We start from the raw sequence: 23,108 nt of genomic DNA, 5'->3' as shown, positions 1-23,108 counted from the left end.
ATTAGTTGATGAGTTTCTTATTTGCTATACAAGTCCATGTTAATTGTCGATACAAAAACATCCGGTTTGAGACAAAAACATCCAATATTGATCTGTCTTTGAGAAGTAATATAAAAAAATGAATTGTTTGTTCTGAGTGCATAAATTAAATATTCATAATAAAATATTCGATATTCGATAAAGGCAGCTTGACTACCGAATTAACAAAATCAATACAATTTCTTTGTTTTCTGTGTGTTCTCACCAGTAATAAAACAGCATATAAAATAACATTTTGCCAACATTTTAAAATCAAATTCAACAGTCTTATTGAAAAAATCACAGTTTTGGAAGAGGCAAATCTTTGAAATGAAGAAATAGTTGGCCGCTAATTAAATTTAGTCAAATAAATTCAATTTGTTCATGAATGAAAGAAATGCACACGAAAATTAATAATTTGGGCATACAAAAATAACGTCTGTCCAGTGTTATCTAAATCCATCCCTAAAAATCGTCATCGAAAATGTTACAATAAAATTATTATTAGTTTTCCGTTAGACGCCAATAATTCTATCTTCTATTCGATCAATTTTATTTCAAGAAATATTGATTTGATAAAATCTTCACCCACCTTCAGTTGGAAAAGTGTCAAATTTTCTACCCACAAAAATATCCAATTATTTTTTCTCGAAGCAACACTAAAGTAGAAATTTTAATAATATTCTAAAATTGGTGCACAAAATTGGAAAACTAATAAGGTCTTCTATCAGAACTAGCTTTTTAAATCATAATGTTTCATTAGATTTTAGAATGTATGACAATGATTTTTAAGGATAGACCAGATCGACTTGGAACTTTTGACGATACAAAAAATGGATAATGATGAATTTTTAAATATCTCGATAAGACCATTACCTGGTTATTCCGTGATCAAACCGTGGTTATAATTATATGCGACTTTAAATTGTGTAAATCTATTAAACTTATTATTTTTGATCCGAATAATATATTTCCTAAAAAATTATATTCGGAAAAAAGATACTTCAAAATCCATCAAATACTTTCAAAAAAAATCTTTATTTGAAAAAAAAAGTAATTATTACAAACAAGAATACAAATATATTTCGATATAATTTTTTTTTGGGACATGGAAAGTCGTAAATATGTTTGAATTCCTGTTTGAAAATTTGTTTTTACTAATAACTAGAAATACATATATCTAGAAAAAAAAATTAATTTGACATAAACTAACATCACAATTCAGAATAATCATTAATAATCAGTTCTTCTTACATTTTACTACTGCAAGTATTTTAAATATTAATGGAAATATTCAAAAAATAAAAAAATGGCGAGTTTAGTGCAAAATTTGTTAATTCTGTAATATAAATCATTTAAAAAGATCGTATGAAGTTATTCTTAAAAAAAAAAACGTTTTTTATTCAGTTATTTCGTTTGGGATTTTGTATCACCATTACCAATATTCTTCTGTTTTTTATTCTGAAAAATAAAAATGTATAATTTTATTGAATAATATTATTTTCAAAGCTTTGAGACTAAATTGTAGCTCAGGAATATTATCAATAAAAAATTTCAAAGGCATAAGCTACTACAGTCAGCAGTATTTTCCGCGTTTTTTCACTGTTTTTTTAGAATATTGAATATTCATATATTTTTTTTATATTTTGAATTCATAAGATATATGATGTAAAAAAAAATAAAGGTTTTGACTGTTAAAAGCCATTTTTAAAGCAGCATTTTCGCTTGAAACAGTGGATTCTTACAGGTGTCGTTTTAAGAATAGTGTATTTTTTTTCTTATGTTAAAATCTAAAACACGTATTTTATTTTAACAAAAACGTACCTTTTCTTTATGTTTAGGTTCATGAGTTAAAGCTCCAACCTTAGAGCGTTCTTGTTCCAAAAGTCCATGTAAACGTTCAACTTCTGCAGTTAATTCATTTTGCACTCGAGTTAACCGTTCAACCTCTAATAAAACTTCAGCTTTATCTTTCACTAAATGTAAAGAATAAAATTCGTTAAAAACAATGCAAATAAAAATAATTTAATATAAAGAAATTACTTTCGCCTTGTCCTAGTAAACTGCATAATTTTTTATTTCGTGTTTTTACATTAATTATATCTGCACGAGCAGCTTCTAATTCTTTGCGTAGTGTTGCATTTTCAACCCGTTGAACATCCAATTCAAGCCCTTGTAAATCTAATTCAGCTTGAAGTTGAGCAATAGTTACAGCCCCATTGTATGGTTCACTTGGTTTTTTTGTTTGTTTTAGGCGTTCCCGTTGAAGTGCTTCTTTAGCGTCGCGGTGAATTTTTTCAAAGAATTTATCATCTAATTCTATTTTCTTTGGAATTGATGGTGTCGTAGTCGAATTATCACCTAAAAATTAAATATTATTGTTATACTTTACATCAATAGCAGATTATCCAAGCAACAAAATTCTACAGGCATTCTTCACTGATTGATAAATGTAAAAAAAAAAAAGTTAAGCTTTTGTATTTGGGCATAAATTTGCCCAAGTAGATTTACAAAGAAAAAAACAAGCAAAAGTGGGCAAATAGATGAAAAGTGGAAGGAAGTGGGCAAATTTTGCCCCATGGCCCCCGTTGGAAACTATTAAAAAAACACAACCATTGATAGAATTTGATACAGATCTCGCACTGGCTTAATCCGGTACTGCTCTGCATGTAATAAATCAAGATTATATTAAATTCAGTCAAAAGTTTGTAACGCTTAGAAATATTGATGATAAAAACAAAATATAGTATAGATGTTCATAAAATCATCTAATTAGCACATTTACGTTTGTAAAACGTATGTCAAACATGTTTCCATGCTTTCAAACGAATCAAAAACACTTAAAGAAGGCTTTGAGCATACTTTCAACATGCACCTAGTTAACAGCCAATAGAAAGTAGGCACAATGATAGCCTGCCTCTTCCCCCTGAGTGAGACTCATCCCACTCGATTATACTCCATCCCTTTTAAAATATTCCTATATCCATGCTACGGGCGGTCGGAAATAAAACAGTTTGCCTTATGGCATTTACCATAACTTTAGTAGAATCGCATCTATTTACGACAGGAGTTTTATGGCTCTAAATATAATAAGAAGTTGAGTATATTCTCATAACATTGAAGTAAGTTCAGAAGAATATAAGACTTTTACTTATCAACAATCGAATTTAAAACCATCACTTACCAACTGGATTTGCTTCGGGATCTACCATACAATTAAATTGTTCTAAGGTCATTGCTTTTTTCTTTTTATTCTTTTTACCATTGATTTCTTTAGATTTTTCATTTGACTCTTCTTTCTTATTTTGTTGATAAAATTCTTTTTTTTCTTCATAATCTAATTTTGATAACATTATAGCATTTTGTAAATCTTCTTCGTATGTACCATCAACTAAAAGCATATCCTTTTCTTTCCATTTTTCCCATTGATCAGATTCTTTCTTTTTCTTATTTCCATTTTTACCAGTAGACTATAAAAAATAACTCAAAATTTGTAATCAAAGTTTTAGAATTACATTTGAATAACTTACTTGTGGTTTTGTACTATTTTCACCATTTGTTTTGGGAGTTTTTACTGTCAGTTTTGTGCTTTTTATTGGCTTATTATTATTTGTGGTATTTTTTTTATTTTTTACTACGGTATTTTTCGTTTCATTTTTTTTAGTTTTAATCACTGTTGGTTTGTTTGAATTCGTTTTTGGACGATAATCGTCATCTTCAATTTTAAGACAAGCAAATCTCGACGGTACTGCAACAGCCATTTTTTTAAATGTCAAACATTAAACACCGGTACATTAGATTATAACTTTTATAGATGATCAACAAATCATAGAAATTTCACGAAAAATGCTTATTTATATATTTATTGCTTATTAAATTATTTAAATTTATTTTTAGTATTAACATAATTTAAATTTTGTAAATCAACAAATGTATTTTATTGTGGTTTTAATTGAAGTTTTATTAGTATTTGAATATGTTAAAAGTTTATTTATTTCATGAAAATAAACGAATTGTAATCATAATTTCTTTTTCAATCTTTTGAAGCTAGGAACTACTACAAAGTCTACATTTTTCTTTCAGACGTATCGGTTAATTTTAAACACCTCTAATTACGATTAAAATTTCAAAATTTGTAATATGCCGCTCAAATGGAATATTCTCGAATACAATCAAAGATATTGTAATAGTAAATACAATACTTTCTTATTTTCTTGAGCAAGGCACACTCGTTTATTTATTTGGTACAAGCAAGCTTGAGCGTCTATAACCACAGATTATAGTTTATTACATAAATAAAAATTATAATCTGTGTCTATAACTCTATATGATGATTTTGTGCAAGCATCTTGTTTGTATATACATGCAGGATGAAGATAAATTTATGGTGTTTTCATTATGCGGCATGTACAAGCATGATTCAATGTGTGTATAGCCAGCCACCAGGATCCGATCTAGGGGAACAACTAAGCAACCGCCCGAAGGATCAAACATATGGGGCGGCAAATCGTTAAAATATGATATACGATAGTCTCGATAATTGGGACTCACTGATCTATATAACTCGGGACTCAACAAAATCAGGACTGTTCCGAACACTGGGATTGTTCGGAAAAATGCATTATAATTTATAAATAAAATAAAACACTATAGAAATACCATTGGAATGTTTGTATTTAAGCCTAACTTACACCTAACACATATTAGGTGTATGTTAATTTCTATAAAATTTGTAAATTTATAGTTTCTTGTTTGTACCCGATTTAGACTTAAGAACTTTATATACACAGCGTTCAATACATTAGACATTTGTTCCTGCAATGTCTATGGTTCAATTGCATATGATTTTCTTACAATTAGAGTAGAGAGAGAGATCAGTTTTAAGGGAGGCAATGTTTCGTACGCCGTTATATTGCACCCAACAATATAAAATTTATTCTTGGCTTTAAGCTTAGGTAAATCGGCCTTGTAATTGTTAATGAAACGATAAAAAACATCCGTAAAACGTACGTTTTAATCGAAAATTTTGGGGTGTAATGTTTCGAAAACGACTTAATTTAGAGCCGTTTTTAAAAAATCATTTGAATGATTCCTCTAAACGATTCTTTTCTCCGAAATGTCCTGTCCCATAATTTGATTTTTACACTAGCACAATATTGTACTGCCCAACTTGTCTTATCCTTTTATACGCAGTAAGGTTCAATAAAATAAAACAAAATTTATTATCTAATATATTTTATTTACCATAGAATACAGTAATTAATTAATAATAATAATACAAAGCTTTTAATATTTTAATAAATGCAAAATTATTCTTATCACATTAATTTTACTTTAGTAGTATGTCATTCGCAAGAGTTAAAATACATCACTGCAAGAAGTAATTACCTACAAAAAATGGCTGCTAAAATTATTACGACAAAACTAGGATAAGTTTCCTCGTCACATGACAAAATAAGAAAAAAGAATTTGCAGAAATCAAACATTGCGGTCAATCAGATAAAATATTTACAACTTGGGTCCAATTTAAGCATCCATTATTGTAGATAAGTAGTTCAAGCAGCTACCAAATTAGACTTTGTAAATTTCAATATTACAAAATTATACACAACTTGTCAATGATTTCTACCTAAAAGTCGTAATTCTGCCGATGCACATGTGTGCCAACTACCCAGATACTGTTTCAAAGAAACTTCAGCACTATAACCATTGTGTCTGCGTAATAAACATAGCAACTAAAGACATACAAAAATTTTAAGGTAAATTATCTTTAAAACGTAAAAAAAATGCGAGTTTGAGCTGTTTGAGTTTGAGTGTTTAATTCAAATGTATTTTAACATTTAAACGAATTTATTCAATATTATAAAAATGTTGAGTATTATTTATGTCACGGAATGAACGGTTCATACTCGTCCTACATTTTTTGTCAGTGAGAGTACACTCTAAAATATATTTCCGATACTTAATTTACCGTTTAAGGAAAGGAGAAATCAATCTTTTAGCGAGTATAAGTAGATTTTAAATAAAAATTATATTCAAATGAATAATATAAGAGATCCGCTGCTTAAAACGTATAAACTATTACAAAAACCCCATGCACTAGATAGTTTGACTGAAATGATCATAACTAGTCGTTTTAATCGCGCGAGAACTCGTCAGCGAAGTTTGAATAACGTTTCAGAATCTCAAACACGTTCGGTTGCTTCGGCAAGTATAAAGTAGCCAATTTATACAACATTGCGCGTTCTAAAGACTGAAATCGCAGTCAGAAATTATTTGCTACCAAGTGTGTGATATTCAATTAAGCCGTCCAATGTTAGGTGCCTCAGCCAGGTTTACTCTATCACTTGTAGATTATCGGCTAAATCAATTTCGTTGCTATAAATGATTTCACAAAAAACTCAACAAAATTAACAAATGATTACCGAAGACCATTTTTAGAATTTTAAGTAACTCTCTCAAAATCTTGATAAGACGGCTTTTATTGTGTTTATGAACAGAAAATTTATTTAATAACTAATAATTTTAATCGAGTTTTTCGTTTTGAAATTATTAATCCAAATATGTATTATTGCACGTTTGGAAGCATATAATTATTTTTAACAAAAGATAAAATAAAAAATTATTAAAATTCAAATAAATATTATAGCTTATTTCTAAAACTTATGCCTACGATGTTACAAACATATTATCTTCATATCTTTTAATATTTTTCAGTCCTTTTTTCATAATTACACTTGAAGAATGTTTCCCGATTTTTCAAATATTTTTTACTGAATTGTTAAATCCTATCATTGGATTTTTTTAAATTAACGTCGAAACATCGAAAATAAAATTGGGCTAAGAAATATTCTCATGTGATAAAAAATGTCTAAGCATGCTAACATGTTTGTAACATAAATTTCATTAAAAGTCGATTAATTTATTAATATTCTTCATTAAAGCATACTGTAATATATACAGACTGTTTCATAAAAATAATTATTGAAATCCACGTTTTTCTTTTTAAATTAAAGTGAGTAAATTGCCAAATATGCATCAATAATTGTGTATTTCATTATTAACAATCCATTAATTTATTTTGCTTAAGCTACTTATGCTCTTTTTTGGAAGTAATTCGCAGTTCGCTCAGCTATTCTCGTTTCCCAACAAACTTTACTCGTGAAAAATTGTTTTTTCAAATGTATAAATAAAATAATGGCAGTGAACCAATAGCGTTTGTTGAATAACGAAAATGAAATTTTTAGAATGACGATTATTATATTAAATTGTAAAAATACACAAATAGATACCACTCAACTGGCGACAATCTATCCACTCCTTTTATGAATATACAAACTTTACAGATTATACAGAGGAAATAAAAAATGTCTGATTCGATGTATGAAAAAGAACATCATATTTTATAATTTGTTTCACACTTGTTGGGCTGTGAATGTTTAAAAAATCGATAATCACACTTTTTTTATTACACCCAGTAAAAATTATTTAAAAATTTTTTTATTAAAATTCACGTATAAAAAGGCACAAATATCATATGATATTTATACAATACAATAAACACATATTATTTCTCTGACTAGAAATTTTCAAGATATCATTTTATATTGGAATGTTTAAGACATACTGAAGAAAAAATCATAATTTCTAGTACAAAAATAAGTACCATCCTTTTTAGAATGGTTTTTAGCACAAGAAAGGATTATTATCTACGATTAACACGCCCCACATATCAAATTGTTGGGATATCTGTTTTAACGAGCAACAATTTGGGAAGAAATTGTTACTGTTGTAGTAGATTAATTTATCGACTTATGATTGATTTGAAAATGAAAATTTTACGACCCTCTTTCGGGCTAATATCCTTTTTCATTCAAAACAATTACATATCAAGGAATGGAAACTTATTTTTTTTTAAATTTGGCAATAAAGTTCAATGTAAAAATCAAGTTTATTCCTACATGCCTTTATCATATTTTTTCAAATCATTGAAAAGCTACCTAAATAATTTACTTTTGTTTTGGTTAGATATATATATTATTAAATAAAAATTAAAGTAATTAGCTCATAAAATAAGACTAAATAGGGTGATATGTGAAGTAAATCCGATTTTAAAACACGACCACTGAGAAAATAGGGAGTTTTAGTAGTTGTTGTTATTTGAATAAGGGGCTATTCATATATTGGGTAAACCAATTTTACGATTTTTTACCCCCCCCCCCTCCTCTTTGTCAAAGTTGGTCACATTTTTTAAGCTCCCCCTCCTTGGTGTGACATCACATATTTTATAATTTAATAGAAACAATTAAAATAAAGTAACAGTTAAAAAAATTTTTTTCTAAAATTCTTAATAAAATCAACATCAAGTAAAATAATTTAATTAATTAATAAACAGGCAGAACAAAAGATTAATTAAGTTAACGATAAACGATTGCAATCGGGCTGACTCATGGCGGCGATAAAATGATCTAACAAATTTTCGTTCAAAAAAATGTATATTACGAGAGAATTTAGAAAGGGAGTATAATAAAAATTTGGTTTTTATGGGTTAGTTTTTTTGTTTGTTTTACATATAAATTTGCGTTTATATTTATTATAAACGTCACAAAGCTTTTGATTCCCCCCATCCCTTGTCACATTTCGTTGACTCCCCTCCTTAACGCGTGCCGTAATTAATGGATGGTCCCTAACTACTAATACTCCCTATTATTATATTACAATACTCGAAAATAAACTAATACAAAAATGTTACGCTTTTTAACAAAAATTTCGATTTTGAAGGTCTTTTTTACATTTTATAATATTTTATAATTGAAGCTAATTACCTTAAATGTAAAATTGAAAATTTTTTTGAAATTACTTTCAATTATAATGTCTCCTCTGACATTATTGACAGCAACTTTTATGTAATAATTAATATGTATAAAATAGAAAATAGATCCTCTAGAAAAGCGCATATTGACTAAAAAGTCACATTTTTTTCACTGAATTAAAATTTCTTTCAAATATTATATATATATATATATATATATATAATTATATTATATCGTTTTAATACAAAATAGAAAAATATAAAAATAAAGAGATAGGAGGGAAAGTGATAGCATATAATTTTGATGAATTATTCGATCGAATAAGAATTCCGAAAATACTGACTAGGTTTAAAATTACGAACATTTATTGTACAATATTTTCAATTTTAATTAAACAAAACATTTTATGAAAATAATTTAACAGCATAATTTTTATAAGAAAATAATATTATATTTTCTATACAAAAGTTGTTCTTACAGCAATTACACATTATTATTCTCTAAACAACTATTGGTGTTTTTTTAAATTGGTAAATTTTTTCAAATTGCTTATTACTGAGGTAGATTATATATTACAAAAATCATGGGATCGAATCAAAGGGATTATATAATATTTTACTATACATTGTTGACGAGAATGCCTCGTCATGAATTAAAATTATTTTTATAACTTTCTTTTCTTTTTTTCGAATTACATAGTTTTTCTGATTGTACATTTTATATACATTTAAATATGATTTTTGCAATAACATTGTTGTCGCATGTACAGTGCCCTATTTTACTCTACCCAGCTGAATATTTCTTCAGTAAAGCGTTTTTGGCAAAATTGATCCAAGTAAAAGTTGTTATACTTGGAGGAAGATTGAACTTCTCTGTCAAAGTGACTTAAAATTCAACTCATACGTAAGTGATAAGAGATAGGCAAAAAATTTAGAAAGTTATTCTTTATCAAATTACAAACAACATTTGTTTGAAATATTTTTTAGTAAACCGTAAGTAATTCGATGGAAATTGATCGAATGCCCAAATCTGCCTGAACAGCTGAACTGGTTTTTACATTCCAGTTCCATGGAATTTAGGTAAATTTTAATAAAAAGTTTTTAGTAAAAGTTGTTATTTTTGAAATAAGGGCCAACTTTGATTCTTATTTCATAAACAATAACTTTCTATTTTAAATTTTTCGTCTATCTCTTATCAGTTAAGAACAGAAGTTGATTTTTAGGTCACCTTCAAGGTTAAATTCAAGATGCAGGTGAATAGAACCTTTCGAATAGAACAAATTTTACTTGGGTCACTTTTTCCAATAAAGTTTAATTGATGAAATCGATTGGGGAAATTAAAATGGGGCAACCTACATTTTAAAGCAAGTACTGTCGCGCCTAGGGACACCATTTGATCAGGTTGAGGGCGATTTATTAATTACGTAAGCATTGGGGGGGGGGGGGAAACCCCATTCTCACGTAAGGTTTTTTGAGTTGGAATTTATTATTAGAAATAATGTATGTACATCAATAAAAATCTTTATATATATAATTTATGTCAAACTGTGAGTTTAAATCCTTTTCTAAAAACGTTTTATTATTCGACAAAACGAGATTGAATCTTACGTAAGAAAGAGGAGGGTTCAAAAATCGTCAAAATCGTGCTGGCGAAATTAATGAATGGCTTTTGCACGTATGTGTATTTACTTTGGGCTGTAGTTTTATTAATTTTGATTCGCTCTCAAAAATTCAAAATTTTTTCATCACAACATGTAAGTTAAACGAAAAACAAATGCGTGAACTTCTGTTTGGCGCGAATAATAAAAATATTTTTTGCTGAAATATTATGGTAGTTTCTGATAGATATAGAAAACTCTGTATACGGAACAAATATTAAAAGGACTTTTGGAAACTGAATGACTTGACCCCAGGTCAATGGTTAAAGTGATCATTTTAAAATGAGTACATATATGCGTTATCTATCCGAACTTCTTACAAATCTTCAATCGTTTAATTTTTTTATAACAGTTGGAAAGACAGTGCAGTCGTTTATTAAACTGAGTTCGTTTTTAACAAATATGCTGTCATTTTTGGGTTGATATTTTTCGATCATCAAAAATTGCTTCAACTGAAAATTTTGAAACTTTAAAAACTATCCAAATTATTGTTCAATTTTATTTCTTTTTTAAAAATTTGGTTAAAAAGTATAAAATTATCTGAATAATTAAGTTAACTTTGTATTTAAAATAAACGATGCTTATTCTCGTATATGTTAGCATTAAAAAATTTGGAAATAATTAAAATTATTCATATTTCGATAATTAACATTCAATTGTTTTCAAATTTTTGATGCTATTGTAATTGAAAAGTTATTTCTCGTAATTGATCTTTGCTCAGTTGAATTTCGTTAATAGATAAAAACTATTGAGATTTTTTTTTCTTGTAAATTATTTGATAAAATTGGCCACAATAGGTATAGAAAGTCAAATTCTATTAATTAGAATTTTGGTATTGTCAATTCCAATAGATATAAGTACCTACGACAAACAAATGATTTTATAAAACGAAGACATAGAAACATTTGTTGTTAAACTGCCGTAGGCTTTCTTGATTGTCAATGCCACTTCGCTTTTTGTGCAAATATGTCGGCTCGTAAGTTTTGTGCAAAACAGATTCCTAGTATCTGAAAATTTAATTTTGTTAAATTGTATAAAATATTTTCTTTAATGTAAAACTAAGCATGCTTTATAAAAATTTGATATTTATTCAATCACAATAAACGATTAATGATTACCATAATGTATAGATGATTGATCCTCTTTCTCAAGTGAATAAGAAACTTTTAATATAATAGAGAATATGCATGTTATTTTTTTTTTCTTTAATCAAAACTCATTTATGTAAAAACAACAAAGAAAAATTATTTTTCGAATAACTGTAAAAATAACCTAGATAAAAGCCTATAAAACCGAATTTAGCATGGAGTTGCTATGGTAGAACGTCACAATATCTGCCGGATCTCTCTGGCTAATATCTGCCTTTATTAGTAGTTTAATGCTTCTAAAGAGTGTTCCAACACCGGTTTTGAATTACATGTCATTTTATATTAAAAAATAATTAGCCGTTCGTCAGTAGAGAGCGGGGAGTTAAGTAAAATGGAGTGCTACAATACACAACAACGAATTCTCATTATGAAGAATGATTATAAAAATGGTTGAAATTTTATTTCCTAGTCGTGTTATTTCTCGTTTTGGAAATTGTCATTGGCTGCCCAAATCATGAAATTTAACGTCTTTGGATTTTTTCTTTGTGGTTTTTTAAAGCCACAAGTGAATAAACCCACAACGATTGAAGCCTTAAAAAAGAAAATTTAATGATGTAACACTGAAATATCGCAAAATTTATACAACACAGCCCTTGAAAATTTCATGAAAAGAGTACGTCTGTGCCAGTCGAGAAAGCCGAGGCAGTCATTTTACGGATGTCTTATTTCATTCACAATGATATATACTTCATTATTCAATAAATGTTGGAACACCTTTATTATTCATTTCTAGTCAATTTTAATTTTAATTTCACTTTTTGTTATCTCTTTTACGATATTTTCATAATTTGTTGATACGATATTTCTATATATGTTAAGAAATGCGAAAAAGAACTTCATGCATATTCTCTATTTCAAAAAAAACGATGTTTCTTGTGCACAAGTTATACCTATCAAATAACTTTGGAAAATTTGATTCGTGGCTTGGGAAAATATTACGGATGCGTCACAATGAAGATTCTCATTTTAGTGATGGTAATCAACAGACACTTTTGCTTAAGGTACAATTGGTCATGGCAAAACCATTCCTTGCAATTTATTTGACATAAGCAAATTCATAAATTAATTAAAGTATTTCACAATTAATTAAGATTGAAATGAAGTAGTTTAATTTTATTAGACCAATGTGAGACCATGGTTGGACCAAATTTTTGCATTTATCGTTGAGAAGTTTTACGATTCAATTAAACATTTTCGACATTGCAACAGTTGTCAAGCCGAAATGTTTGGTAAATAGTTAAATAACGAGCCAGAAATTTTAAGATAGATAAGATTCAAATTTTGTTGGAATATACGCCGTAAAAAATTATTATTATTTTTTTAAATTCATTTATTATAACGCATCCTATATTTTTTTATAAATGGTGTATATAATAAAATAATTGAACTCACCTGCAGGAACAAAGTCATAATTACAATAAAAGCAATTGTCAATAAATTATATTCGAGCCAGTTATGGAACGCCTGAATACAACCAGTTTCGTTAATGATCTTCGACACATCAAAATTCTGGAACCCGATTTAAAAGACTATCAGACGATATAGTCATATAACATGCACTTTACCTACTAAATAGTTGTTAGCAGTCTCCAATAATTTCAAGTATAAGCACGCCCCTTGGTTGTTACTGAGTGCTGTTTAGAAAAAGGGATCATGCAATAGCTAATTATCATTCACAAATAAACTACACACTATTTGATTTTCTAATAAATATATACCTGTAGAACCATCAGTCCTACGATTACACTTGTAAGTAAAATCAAATTAGTTTCCATCCAATCTTCCACAGACCGCAAACAACCTTTTTCAAAAATATTTCGTTCTCCCGACTATTCCAGAAATACATGCATATTTTTAGTAAAAGCCATTAAAATTTACTATTAATTAATTAAATTACATCAGACTCTAAATATTTTTAGAACAGTTCAAATTAATCAGTAGTTGATTGTCGATCAATAACGAGCTTATTTTTAGTACACCGATCCGTTTATTCTTGTAATGGACTGGAAGATGGTGACAGATTTCACTCAATTTTGACGCTTATACCTCCGAGAATATAGAAAGATATGAGTGACAAAAGGGTTTAGTTGATGCCAAATTTTGTCAATTTTTTTTGTCTTTTCGCTGTTTATGTGTATTCTAGAAGTGGTTAGTTTTGCAGAAGTTTCTCGGAAGCATAAGCAGAAAATCGTCGAGTGAAATGTGGCACCACCTCTTGGCCTAGAAAGTCTCAATAAACGGTTAATGAGGAACATTACATCTGCAGTAAAAAATTTGAATCTCTTCCGTAACTCAAATTCAAATCGTAAAAATAGATCGTATTGCTGCAATCAACTACTATATTGATAAAAAATATTCATTAAAGTGAAGTCAAGAGCTGTCATACAAATACAATGGACATGTTTACAATTTTTTTATGAATTTTCAATATAAACAAAAAAAGCATGAATGTAAAAATATAATAAGTTTTTGAAGGAAATAAGATTTAAAAAAACGCGAAGGACATTCCTGAAACGAGAAGCCCACAGAAGAAAAGTGCCAAAACCAAAACTCAAACAAATTCGGATTGAACATAAAATATGTGTATTTAAAGTTAAACAACTCTTAAGTTAACGTAGATCAGCCTGAACTGAACACATAAATTTTTTTCTCATTTATATTGTAAACAAATCCAAAATATTTTATTTTAGTTAATATATCTTAAGCCTAACTTATAAGAACCAACCGGTATTTACATGCGCCGAGTTTAGTTAAGAATTTTACACAGAGATGAACAGCGTAAATGTTTATCAACAATTAGCGCAAATTAACCAGCAAATAAAGATTCATTAATTATATTATGATATCGTACACTATTACTAGAAACGTACAAATCAGATCATGCATGATTCAAATTTGGAAAAAATGAATTTTTGCATTAATCTCAGTTTTTCACTTATGCAAAGACGGATTATCCATAAGGCAAAATAGGCACGTGCGTACAGGCGCGAGATTATAAAGAGAAAAGCGCGAAAACTTTCTTTCTTTCGAAACTGCCTACGGGCCTACAATTTCTTAATTCGTTTTTTCACTTATGACCAGGGCCGGATTAATCCTCAACGGGGCCCTAGGCAACCATCAATTTGGGGGCCCTTTTTTCACGCCCGTTCCCTTCTTTTTTCGATTAAAAAATACAAACTTAATCTGACTCAATGCAAAGTATACCTAACATCTCGAATCGCTCTTGTCGCGTTGTAGCTCTTTCAGCAGCTTTGATTTTTTTTTAATTGCGAGAAGGATCGTTCGGCAGAACAATTTGTGATCATTAATGTTAAAAAAATCCGAAGAGCTATTTCTGTGTTAGGAAATACATCGGCTAATTGATCTTCCATTAGAATCTTATACAAATGACTATAAGTTTTGTCAAAGTAGTCGGAAATGTCCTTTTTAGGAACTTTGTCTAGTTCGTCGGTCGTCGCCTTTTGAATGCGGCCAATTGAGTTTTATTTATTTGAGTAAAATTTATTTTCAGTTCTGATTATATTTCCTTTCACTCTCTAGAATTTTATGTTTGTAAGAAAATTTTAGAAGTCTTTTTCATTTTTTGGGGGCCCCCTAAAATCGGGGGCCCCAGGCAACTGCCTTTTCTGCCTACTTGTTAATCCGGCCCTGCTTATGACAGTGCGATTGAATTTAAATCTAAATCTTGAACTTTGCCAGTTAATAATAATAATTGTTTTATAAACAAATTCATTAAAATTGTAGATTTTAACTATTTTCTTAATAAAATTTTCGAATATCTAATGATATTTTCACATATATCATTTATTTTACTGTTACTCTATAAAAAGGTTCTATCAGAAATTAAATCATTTGAAGCTGTATTATTAATGTCTGCTTAGCATAGTTATTTGATTATTCATAGCTTATATTGAATCCAAGAAATTATGCACTAATTTTTATACCACAAAATTGGTTAATAACTTCCTTAATTATCCAAGATTCAACTGCAACTGGTATTATACAAAAGAATATCCACGCTGATCTAAACGATTCACAATTATATTCTTCCACTCTCTTTTAACGTATTTGATCAACGCAAATGAGTGGTAATGCGTTTACCAGTCTATGTCTGTTCCTATGTGGCACACTCGAGACCAAACGCGTCGGCCGATTTTTATACTATAAACCCACCTTGATAACATTTTACTTGTAACGCGAACCATACTCAAAGCATTAAATGCGATTCATTCATCGAAAATATGCTAGATAAACTTTATATTTTTAGCGGTACGTATTTCAATATAAGCTACCAATAAAATTTAAACCCATTATTATGATAATAAAACCCGCGTAAATTACAGATAAACACTTACATAACCGGATTTCCGTACATCATATCCGCATTGTTTGTTTTTGATAATTTCCTAGTTTAAAAAAGGAGATTCATTATTAAAACATAACAAAAACTGTGAAATGTCACCTTACATTAATTTTTCTTTTGCAACAAGAAAATGGAACACCACATGCTTCTCGACTACCAACTGTATGTGATGAACAATTGAAATAATTATTCAAGTCCCAATCATTTGGGCCTACAATACCACAACATTGTAACTGTAAATACAAATACATTGTTACTATTGTATTTGGGGTCTAACAATAAAAATGCAAGATTTATTTTTGGAATATAAAACCATTGTTGGAAAGTTTAATTACATTTTACTGAAACTAGTCGATCCGTGTGAAATTCAACAGGGCGGTGGCTAAAAAGCGGCTATAGCAATAATATATAAGTGATACAAAATTACAGATATGATATACAAATTACATACTGAACGTGTGTCTAGTTTTCGTCGTTAGCCAGCACGATAAGCTTTAAAATGAGGAATAAATCATGGAAATTGATAAAGGAATGAGGAATCTCTCGCGAAGTGGCAGAAAACAGACTAAAGAAATAATATATAAGTAGGCACACATTTTAAATGTGTAAAAATGCTACATAAATGCAGACCAGAGCTATGTATATAAAGTCTTGAATAGTCTTTGGCTAAGAATTGTAGATTTGAGACTTCAAAAACATTAACGAAAAAAAGTAGTATGGAATCAAATTGTACAATCTTAGATCTAGTAAAAGTAAATTATGCACTTTCAACTGAAATTCAACTGTCTTTTTCCACAATGTGGTACAAAACCTCGTCAAACGAGTAAGAGCGTAATTTGCACATTTTTCATTTTAATAAACCTTTTTAGAAGATTTATAACAAACAATGCTTTTTATTCCAATTTTCGATTTGCATTTTTATTATAATACGTTTATTAATTCAATTATATTATTACCCAATCTTCTTGAATCCAGTCTATTAAATTTTGTTGATCTGGATCTTCTCTGTAATGTACAATGAATGCTTCCAAAATACCAGCATCTTTCACTTTATTCTTAATCTACATATTATACAAAACATAATAATTAAAAATAATAAAAATATTTATAAATTATTTAATTTTCACAAAAAGTTACTTGAACTTTACTCTTTAAAATTTCTAGAGATATCAACGGTGTTATAACGGCTTCTTACAACTTTTACTATGATAAAAAATGCCACTTTCGAAGGCATGCAGTTTCGGCGTAAGGTGTGAGCGACCGCCTACGGCCTCGCGGTCCGAGGGTCCTATCAACTTGAAGAATGCGACAAAAAAAATATATTCGTCATTATCGTACACGATAAATTGTATGTTACTCCGTGATATTTGTGTTTCATTCCACTGTCAATTCATAGACAAGTGAATGGATAAAATTATCAACTCTATTGTAAATCTAGCTTGCTTGAATAGCTGTCATCACTAACACCGCAAAACAAGAGTTTGACAAGATTTGCGTTTAGTCATAGTTATTTTGGAATAATTGAAAGTTAATGCAATAAAATTTTTTTAGTATGCGCCCAAGACATTCAATAAAACATGTACGTAAACCCCCCTTTCTATAGATTGTTGTTATTTAGTCTAGCAAGGATTGTTGGCGTTACGTCATCTCCACGGGAAATTCTTGCCTGGCTCTATAATTTATTTAATCTATAATTTTTTTAATGAAAATTTTAATAGTGTGCCAATAGAGTGTCTCGCAAAATATACTTTTCCCACATGAAATTTTCCTGCAGGTGTGTGTGGTTCAGATCGAATTAAAGTTTGATTGCACTAGTATCACAAAGAATATTAAATTACTAAGGCTGGATATATAAGAAATTACATTTTCAACTTACCCAATCTTTATAAATGAAACCTAAAACACCTGCTGTCATTTCTAGCGCTAATATTATCGTTAAAAATATTGCGTACTAAAAGAAAAAACAATATTATTTAAATTATAAAATATTTTCATAAATACTGACCATAAATTGCGTAAAACTGTAAAATATTTGATCACTATTTTTGTAAAGAAAATTGTCAAATGTCAAGGAATTTTTTTATATTTTTTTGTGAGTATACAAATTGCGTAATTTATGATATAAGTAATAATAGCGAAATGCAAAATTTTATTTAAATATCATTCGGAAGAACAATATTACGCAATTTATAAACAGCAATTAAGACAAAAAAAATTCTACTAACACACGATAACAGACATGTATTTTCACGTAAAGCACCAATGCAGCCCGTAAAACCAATTATAAATGTAACAGTTCCTAAATTTGACAAAAAATTAATTTAGTATTCTGTATATAAAAGTGAGGAAATATGAATCCTAATTTAATATCTTTACCAGCACAAATTAATGTGAAAGCCGGATCAAGAGCGATGGTTGTTCGTCCTAAATTATTGAATGCGTCTTTTTCGTTCCATGCCCAGATTCCAACAGTTAAGAGGAATAAACCAAATAGCTGGAAAAAAATAATATCCAACTTATTTTCATAATCTCGAAAATAATTCTAGCAGACTATATAATCAATTATCATATAATTAGTCCATTTTTTAGAATACGAAATGGATAGATGAACGACTGTACGTTTATCTTAATCAGGTTTTTGCCAATCGGTTTAACCAATCAAGGAATGGCTACGACAAGCCCATTTTGATTACTGAGACTTTGCGCAGGACATGCGACAAATGTGTAAAACTGTGTAAAACTACAGCTAGGTCATTCGACTGTGCTCGTCTGAAACTTACTAGATCACAGTTGAGAAGGATGGTAAGGCCCTTGGCAGGACACTGTCAATTGAACTACCATCTTCATAACATGGGAATCTCTGTTAATCCCACTTGTAGAGCCTGTATGGAGAACGATGAAATCTCCATACATGTTATTTGCACCTCCAGAAACCTGTACGACGTCAGATTGTTTGAGTCCGAAACCTTGGATCCATACATGCTGGGAGAACTCTTAACGGAGAAACTGTGGACTTTCTACGTAGCGTCTGGTCCCAACATAATCTAGCTTCATCTGCTTAAAATAGCATCTCTTACCCGGAGACGAAACGTCTTCGGATGACAGGTTGTTCTCAACGAGGGCACAGAAGACCCCTTGGTCTAGGTGCTATGTTTTATTATTTTATTAATATCTTATGTTTTATCATTACTAATCGGTTTTTTATTAATGACACTCAAACTTTAAACTTCAATCAATCTACTACATTATATATGGAATATAATTTTTCCCAAATAAGGACAGTTTTTTCTTTTTAATTCCCTCGCTGTGCAGTTTTGATTTATGTGCTAAATCGAAATTTTAAAAAAATTTCACAATTTCAAAGCGAAAATATCGCGTAGCAAACATTCAAATACCACATATTCTGGTAGAATTCATGATATGTGTTTCCAATAACAATTGGAATATTGCTAAATATTCAATATCTGTTTTGATAATTTCCCTAACAAGAACTATATAAAGATAGGAAATAGATTTTTAAGTCAATATTTTTGATATCGCTTGCATTTTATGATATGCTTTGGAACACTGTTTGGAATTATTGTATACCAATGGAGTAAAGACTGTATACTAATAGTATTCAAAACCAATAAACACAGAATATAACTAGTGGTTTAAGGTCCTCTGATGATTTTTCCCAAAACTCTAATTACTTAAAAACAATAATAAACTGTCTACATGGCAGGGTCACAAAAACAATTCATCTTGGTAGAATCAGACAAGGTATGCTCTTATGAAAGGCAGGAGTAGGATGGGGACATTTTCTTACTCTCTCACACGGTACCCAGTCACCGCCATATTGCTTATGTCATATTTGTTGACAGTAAATATGTACTTGACAGTTCGAATGTAAACAAACAATATGGCGGTAACTGGGTACCATGGAGGTTATAAAGAAGGAGAACGATCGCTACGTGCTAAAGGATTAGCCCGGCTGTCCCTGAAAATTTGTAGAATTTATAGTTCGTTTTTCAGCCACCAGTCGGTAAGTAGTATCTGCGAAGTTAGCTGTTTATGAGTACAAGTAGATGAAGTTAGTACCATTCAAATTTATTAAGTAGTATAGATAAATTTATAAAGTAGAATAGATAATTTATAATTTATTCATTAGTAAATAATAATAATAATTTCATTATTTGCTTTTTTTTTTCGGTATACCTTTTTTCCTTTGAATGATATTATATACACGTATATTAAACGTTAATAGATCATTTGAAATTAGCGCACAACAGCCCGCTTTTAATGAGACAACTTAGCGATCCCAGCGCCTCACTTATTTTGTCCATATTTTGGGGACAATATTTTCTATAGCGATCGTGCTCCTTCTTTATAGCCTCCATGCTGGGTACCGTGTGAGAGAAATTACCGATAGTGAGAGCATTCCCCCATCCTACGCCTACCTGCACAAAGAGCATACCTTGTCTGATTCTAACAAGCAATTCATCAAAATAAGGAGCAGAGCCTCTATAAATATATATCTGAAAACGATTTTTCCAAAATGTAACTCTAGAAACTACTAATGACTAGATCATTTTTAGTGAATAAAACAATACTTTCAACTTTGATATTATGTTATTCCTCGAAATATCAGTTCATAACTTTTTGATGCCTTTTATCACCTAATAATTTCGATTTCTGTACACTATTTTTTTAGCAACATGTAAGGTAATTTTAAGCAAAATTTTGTACCACTTCAAAATACAATTTTTGTTTTTTAATCATAATGTAGTAGACACTAGTCGTAGTTTACAATTTAACCTTCGTATTGTATAATAGGAATTTGTCTATTTACAAAGACCTTCGATTAGTCTAGGTACCATAACAAATAACAAAACGAGAGTTTTTTTAATAATTATTTAAAGAAAACAGAAGTCTTACCCAAAATAAAACATTAAAACCAAATATCATATATTTTAAACAACAACTGACTTCGCTGGTATCTCTTCTATATGTTTTACGAACATGTAATTTTGGTATTTTTGTATTATGTGCCGTACTCATGATGAATAAATTAAACTTATTAATTCTACGATCAAAAGTTTAAAAATATTTTCAAGCACACAAAATCTTCACGCTTAACATTACTTTATTATTTATATTGAACAATTAAAGTCTTTCATGACAGGACATATGACAACACCATGGACAAACTTCAATAATGGGCATGGGTGGGATGATTTTTTGTGATGAATAATTCCGATTAATTCATACGACAGTGTGATGGGCGATAAATATTTATCTTTGTTACCTATATTCGATTATCTTATTGTTAATTTGTAACGGTTAGAAATATTGTTTATAGAAAAAACTCAGTTGCCAAAAAAATTGAATGACAATAGGGAATATTCATGTAATTTTTTTTATATTTTGAATTCATTGTTTACACCGTTATATCAAAGTAAAAAAAATAAATACTGCTTAAAAATGCTGTACTTAAGTGTAAAAAAATATTTAAAATACATTATAATTTTGAGATATTTAAACGCAGTTTTTTGGCGCTCTCTATTGATGACGTATAAGTACGTGATCTGTCAATTTTTGACAGTTCAATGTATAATTTACACTTTAAAAAAATGAATTTACAAAACAGAATTTACACTCGTTATTATTAAGTTTTCTAATAAAAAGCCGTAGAATAGTATAATTTAATGAAATACCATATGAAATGTAAGTAATTAATATCATACTGTATATCAACAAATTTGACAAGCCCGTACTTTGATGTCACGTCCGTATAAAAATTTGAATTTCCGTTTTAGAAATTTTTAAATGCCCTCACTGAATTTGTACTTTTATTAATTAATTTTAAGTAATCAAAAAGATATTAATTACTAAAATAAATGTTTAGTTGAAATGTCCAGTTATTAAAGTTACGGAAGAAAAATATTTCAACCAAATTTAAATTTCATGAATATTCCCTATTTGGATTTCTTTAAAGTATCTATAGCCACGTGAAATTTAAAAACAAAGATATATTTTTCCATGCGCTTACAAACTTTCGACTTAATTAATAAACAAAATTCCTTAAAATCTCTCCTCACACAATACTGAGAATTGATGAAATGTTTTGTTTAAAAAAATCGTGAATCTTAAATTCAATGTTGTACACTTTATATTCAAGGCACATGTTTCTTGAGTAGGCGATACAAAGGAGTGGATAGGTTGTCAACCTATTTAGTATAGTAGTTAGTTTATTTTAAATTCATTGACCCTAAATTTATTTCTACAACACTAGTATTTTACGTTTATATGGTTGAAAAATTGAACTACCACGATGGTAATATGTAATCGCAAAAAACCTAGCTGGAAATAGCCAATAGTAAATTACTTCTTTTGTGTTTGGTTCCACGTTCCACTGTTAAAGTTACGAATTGCAGGTTAAACAGTTTAGAATCTAGGTTGTAACTCCTAACATACAGGCTGTTGTTTTTACAAAGATCGTGATAATAAATTATAGATAACGGGTTCCTGCAATTGGAATCCGTTTTCGAATTTAATTCTTCAATTTCGAGCTCAATAAATAGCAGTCTGTGAAATTCATCAAATATATCCTTTTTCATTTATTTTTTTGCATCCGTTTTCTTTGTTTCGAACTTTACTTGGACGAATTGCTGGAAATGTTAAAATTCAAGAGATTATATCAGTGCTTATCAGGCTTAAGACGTATCACTTTCAATGAGGGTATTCCATCTTGAAAAATTTTGTTGGTCATCCATAGACAAGAAACAAGTACGTTATGTGTAATAACCGTAAGGTTATATATTCTATGGTAATAACTTCCAAAATCTCAGTAATAATTTGTAACAATTCCTGTAAATTTAGCACTCCCGTACTTATCGATTATCTTTTTTAATCAAAACACCATAACTGGTGCTAAATTTTCAGTGTTGGGTAACCACAATCAATGATGATTGGAAAAGGTAATAATAAAACATATTTAAATATTTAATATCGTGTTTATTTACGCTATTGTCAGCCAATAAAATAACACGCGCACAGGATGTGTTTACAATATTATAATAACACTAATTATAATTAAATACATGTTTTTTTTTTTTTATTTAAATATG

The 23,108-nt window shown here is 29.1% G+C and overlaps 2 protein-coding genes across 4 annotated transcripts; both read right to left on the bottom strand.

The window, feature by feature from the left end:
* Nucleotides 1-1,334: 1,334 nt before the first annotated feature.
* LOC123298316 (G kinase-anchoring protein 1-like) lies at nucleotides 1,335-3,867 on the bottom strand. The gene is made up of 5 exons (XM_044880285.1): nucleotides 3,549-3,867; nucleotides 3,203-3,488; nucleotides 2,062-2,379; nucleotides 1,843-1,994; nucleotides 1,335-1,479 (listed from the first exon to the last, which is right to left on the bottom strand). Exons 1-5 carry the CDS (start codon nucleotides 3,777-3,779, stop codon nucleotides 1,426-1,428), a joined length of 1,041 nt encoding a protein of 346 aa, XP_044736220.1. The 5' UTR covers nucleotides 3,780-3,867; the 3' UTR covers nucleotides 1,335-1,425.
* A 7,306-nt stretch (nucleotides 3,868-11,173) lies between these two features.
* LOC123298494 (tetraspanin-5) lies at nucleotides 11,174-21,168 on the bottom strand. Of its 3 annotated transcripts, none has more exons than XM_044880510.1 (9): nucleotides 20,917-21,168; nucleotides 18,376-18,493; nucleotides 18,225-18,298; nucleotides 17,876-17,950; nucleotides 16,956-17,060; nucleotides 16,104-16,232; nucleotides 15,992-16,042; nucleotides 13,355-13,465; nucleotides 11,174-11,495 (listed from the first exon to the last, which is right to left on the bottom strand). In XM_044880510.1, the coding sequence occupies exons 1-9, from the start codon at nucleotides 21,037-21,039 to the stop codon at nucleotides 11,427-11,429; spliced, it is 855 nt and encodes a 284-aa protein (XP_044736445.1). In that variant the 5' UTR covers nucleotides 21,040-21,168; the 3' UTR covers nucleotides 11,174-11,426. The 3 variants fall into 3 exon arrangements, with proteins under 3 accessions (XP_044736445.1, XP_044736444.1, XP_044736446.1); XM_044880509.1 differs by lacking the exon at nucleotides 13,355-13,465 and adding an exon at nucleotides 13,029-13,145; XM_044880511.1 differs by lacking the exon at nucleotides 11,174-11,495 and adding an exon at nucleotides 13,185-13,270.
* Between the last annotated feature and the right edge of the window lie 1,940 nt (nucleotides 21,169-23,108).

This window comes from Chrysoperla carnea, chromosome 4 (genome assembly GCF_905475395.1).
Source record: "Chrysoperla carnea chromosome 4, inChrCarn1.1, whole genome shotgun sequence".
NCBI lineage: Eukaryota > Metazoa > Arthropoda > Insecta > Neuroptera > Chrysopidae > Chrysoperla > Chrysoperla carnea.
This window is presented reverse-complemented; position numbering and strand designations above follow the sequence as displayed.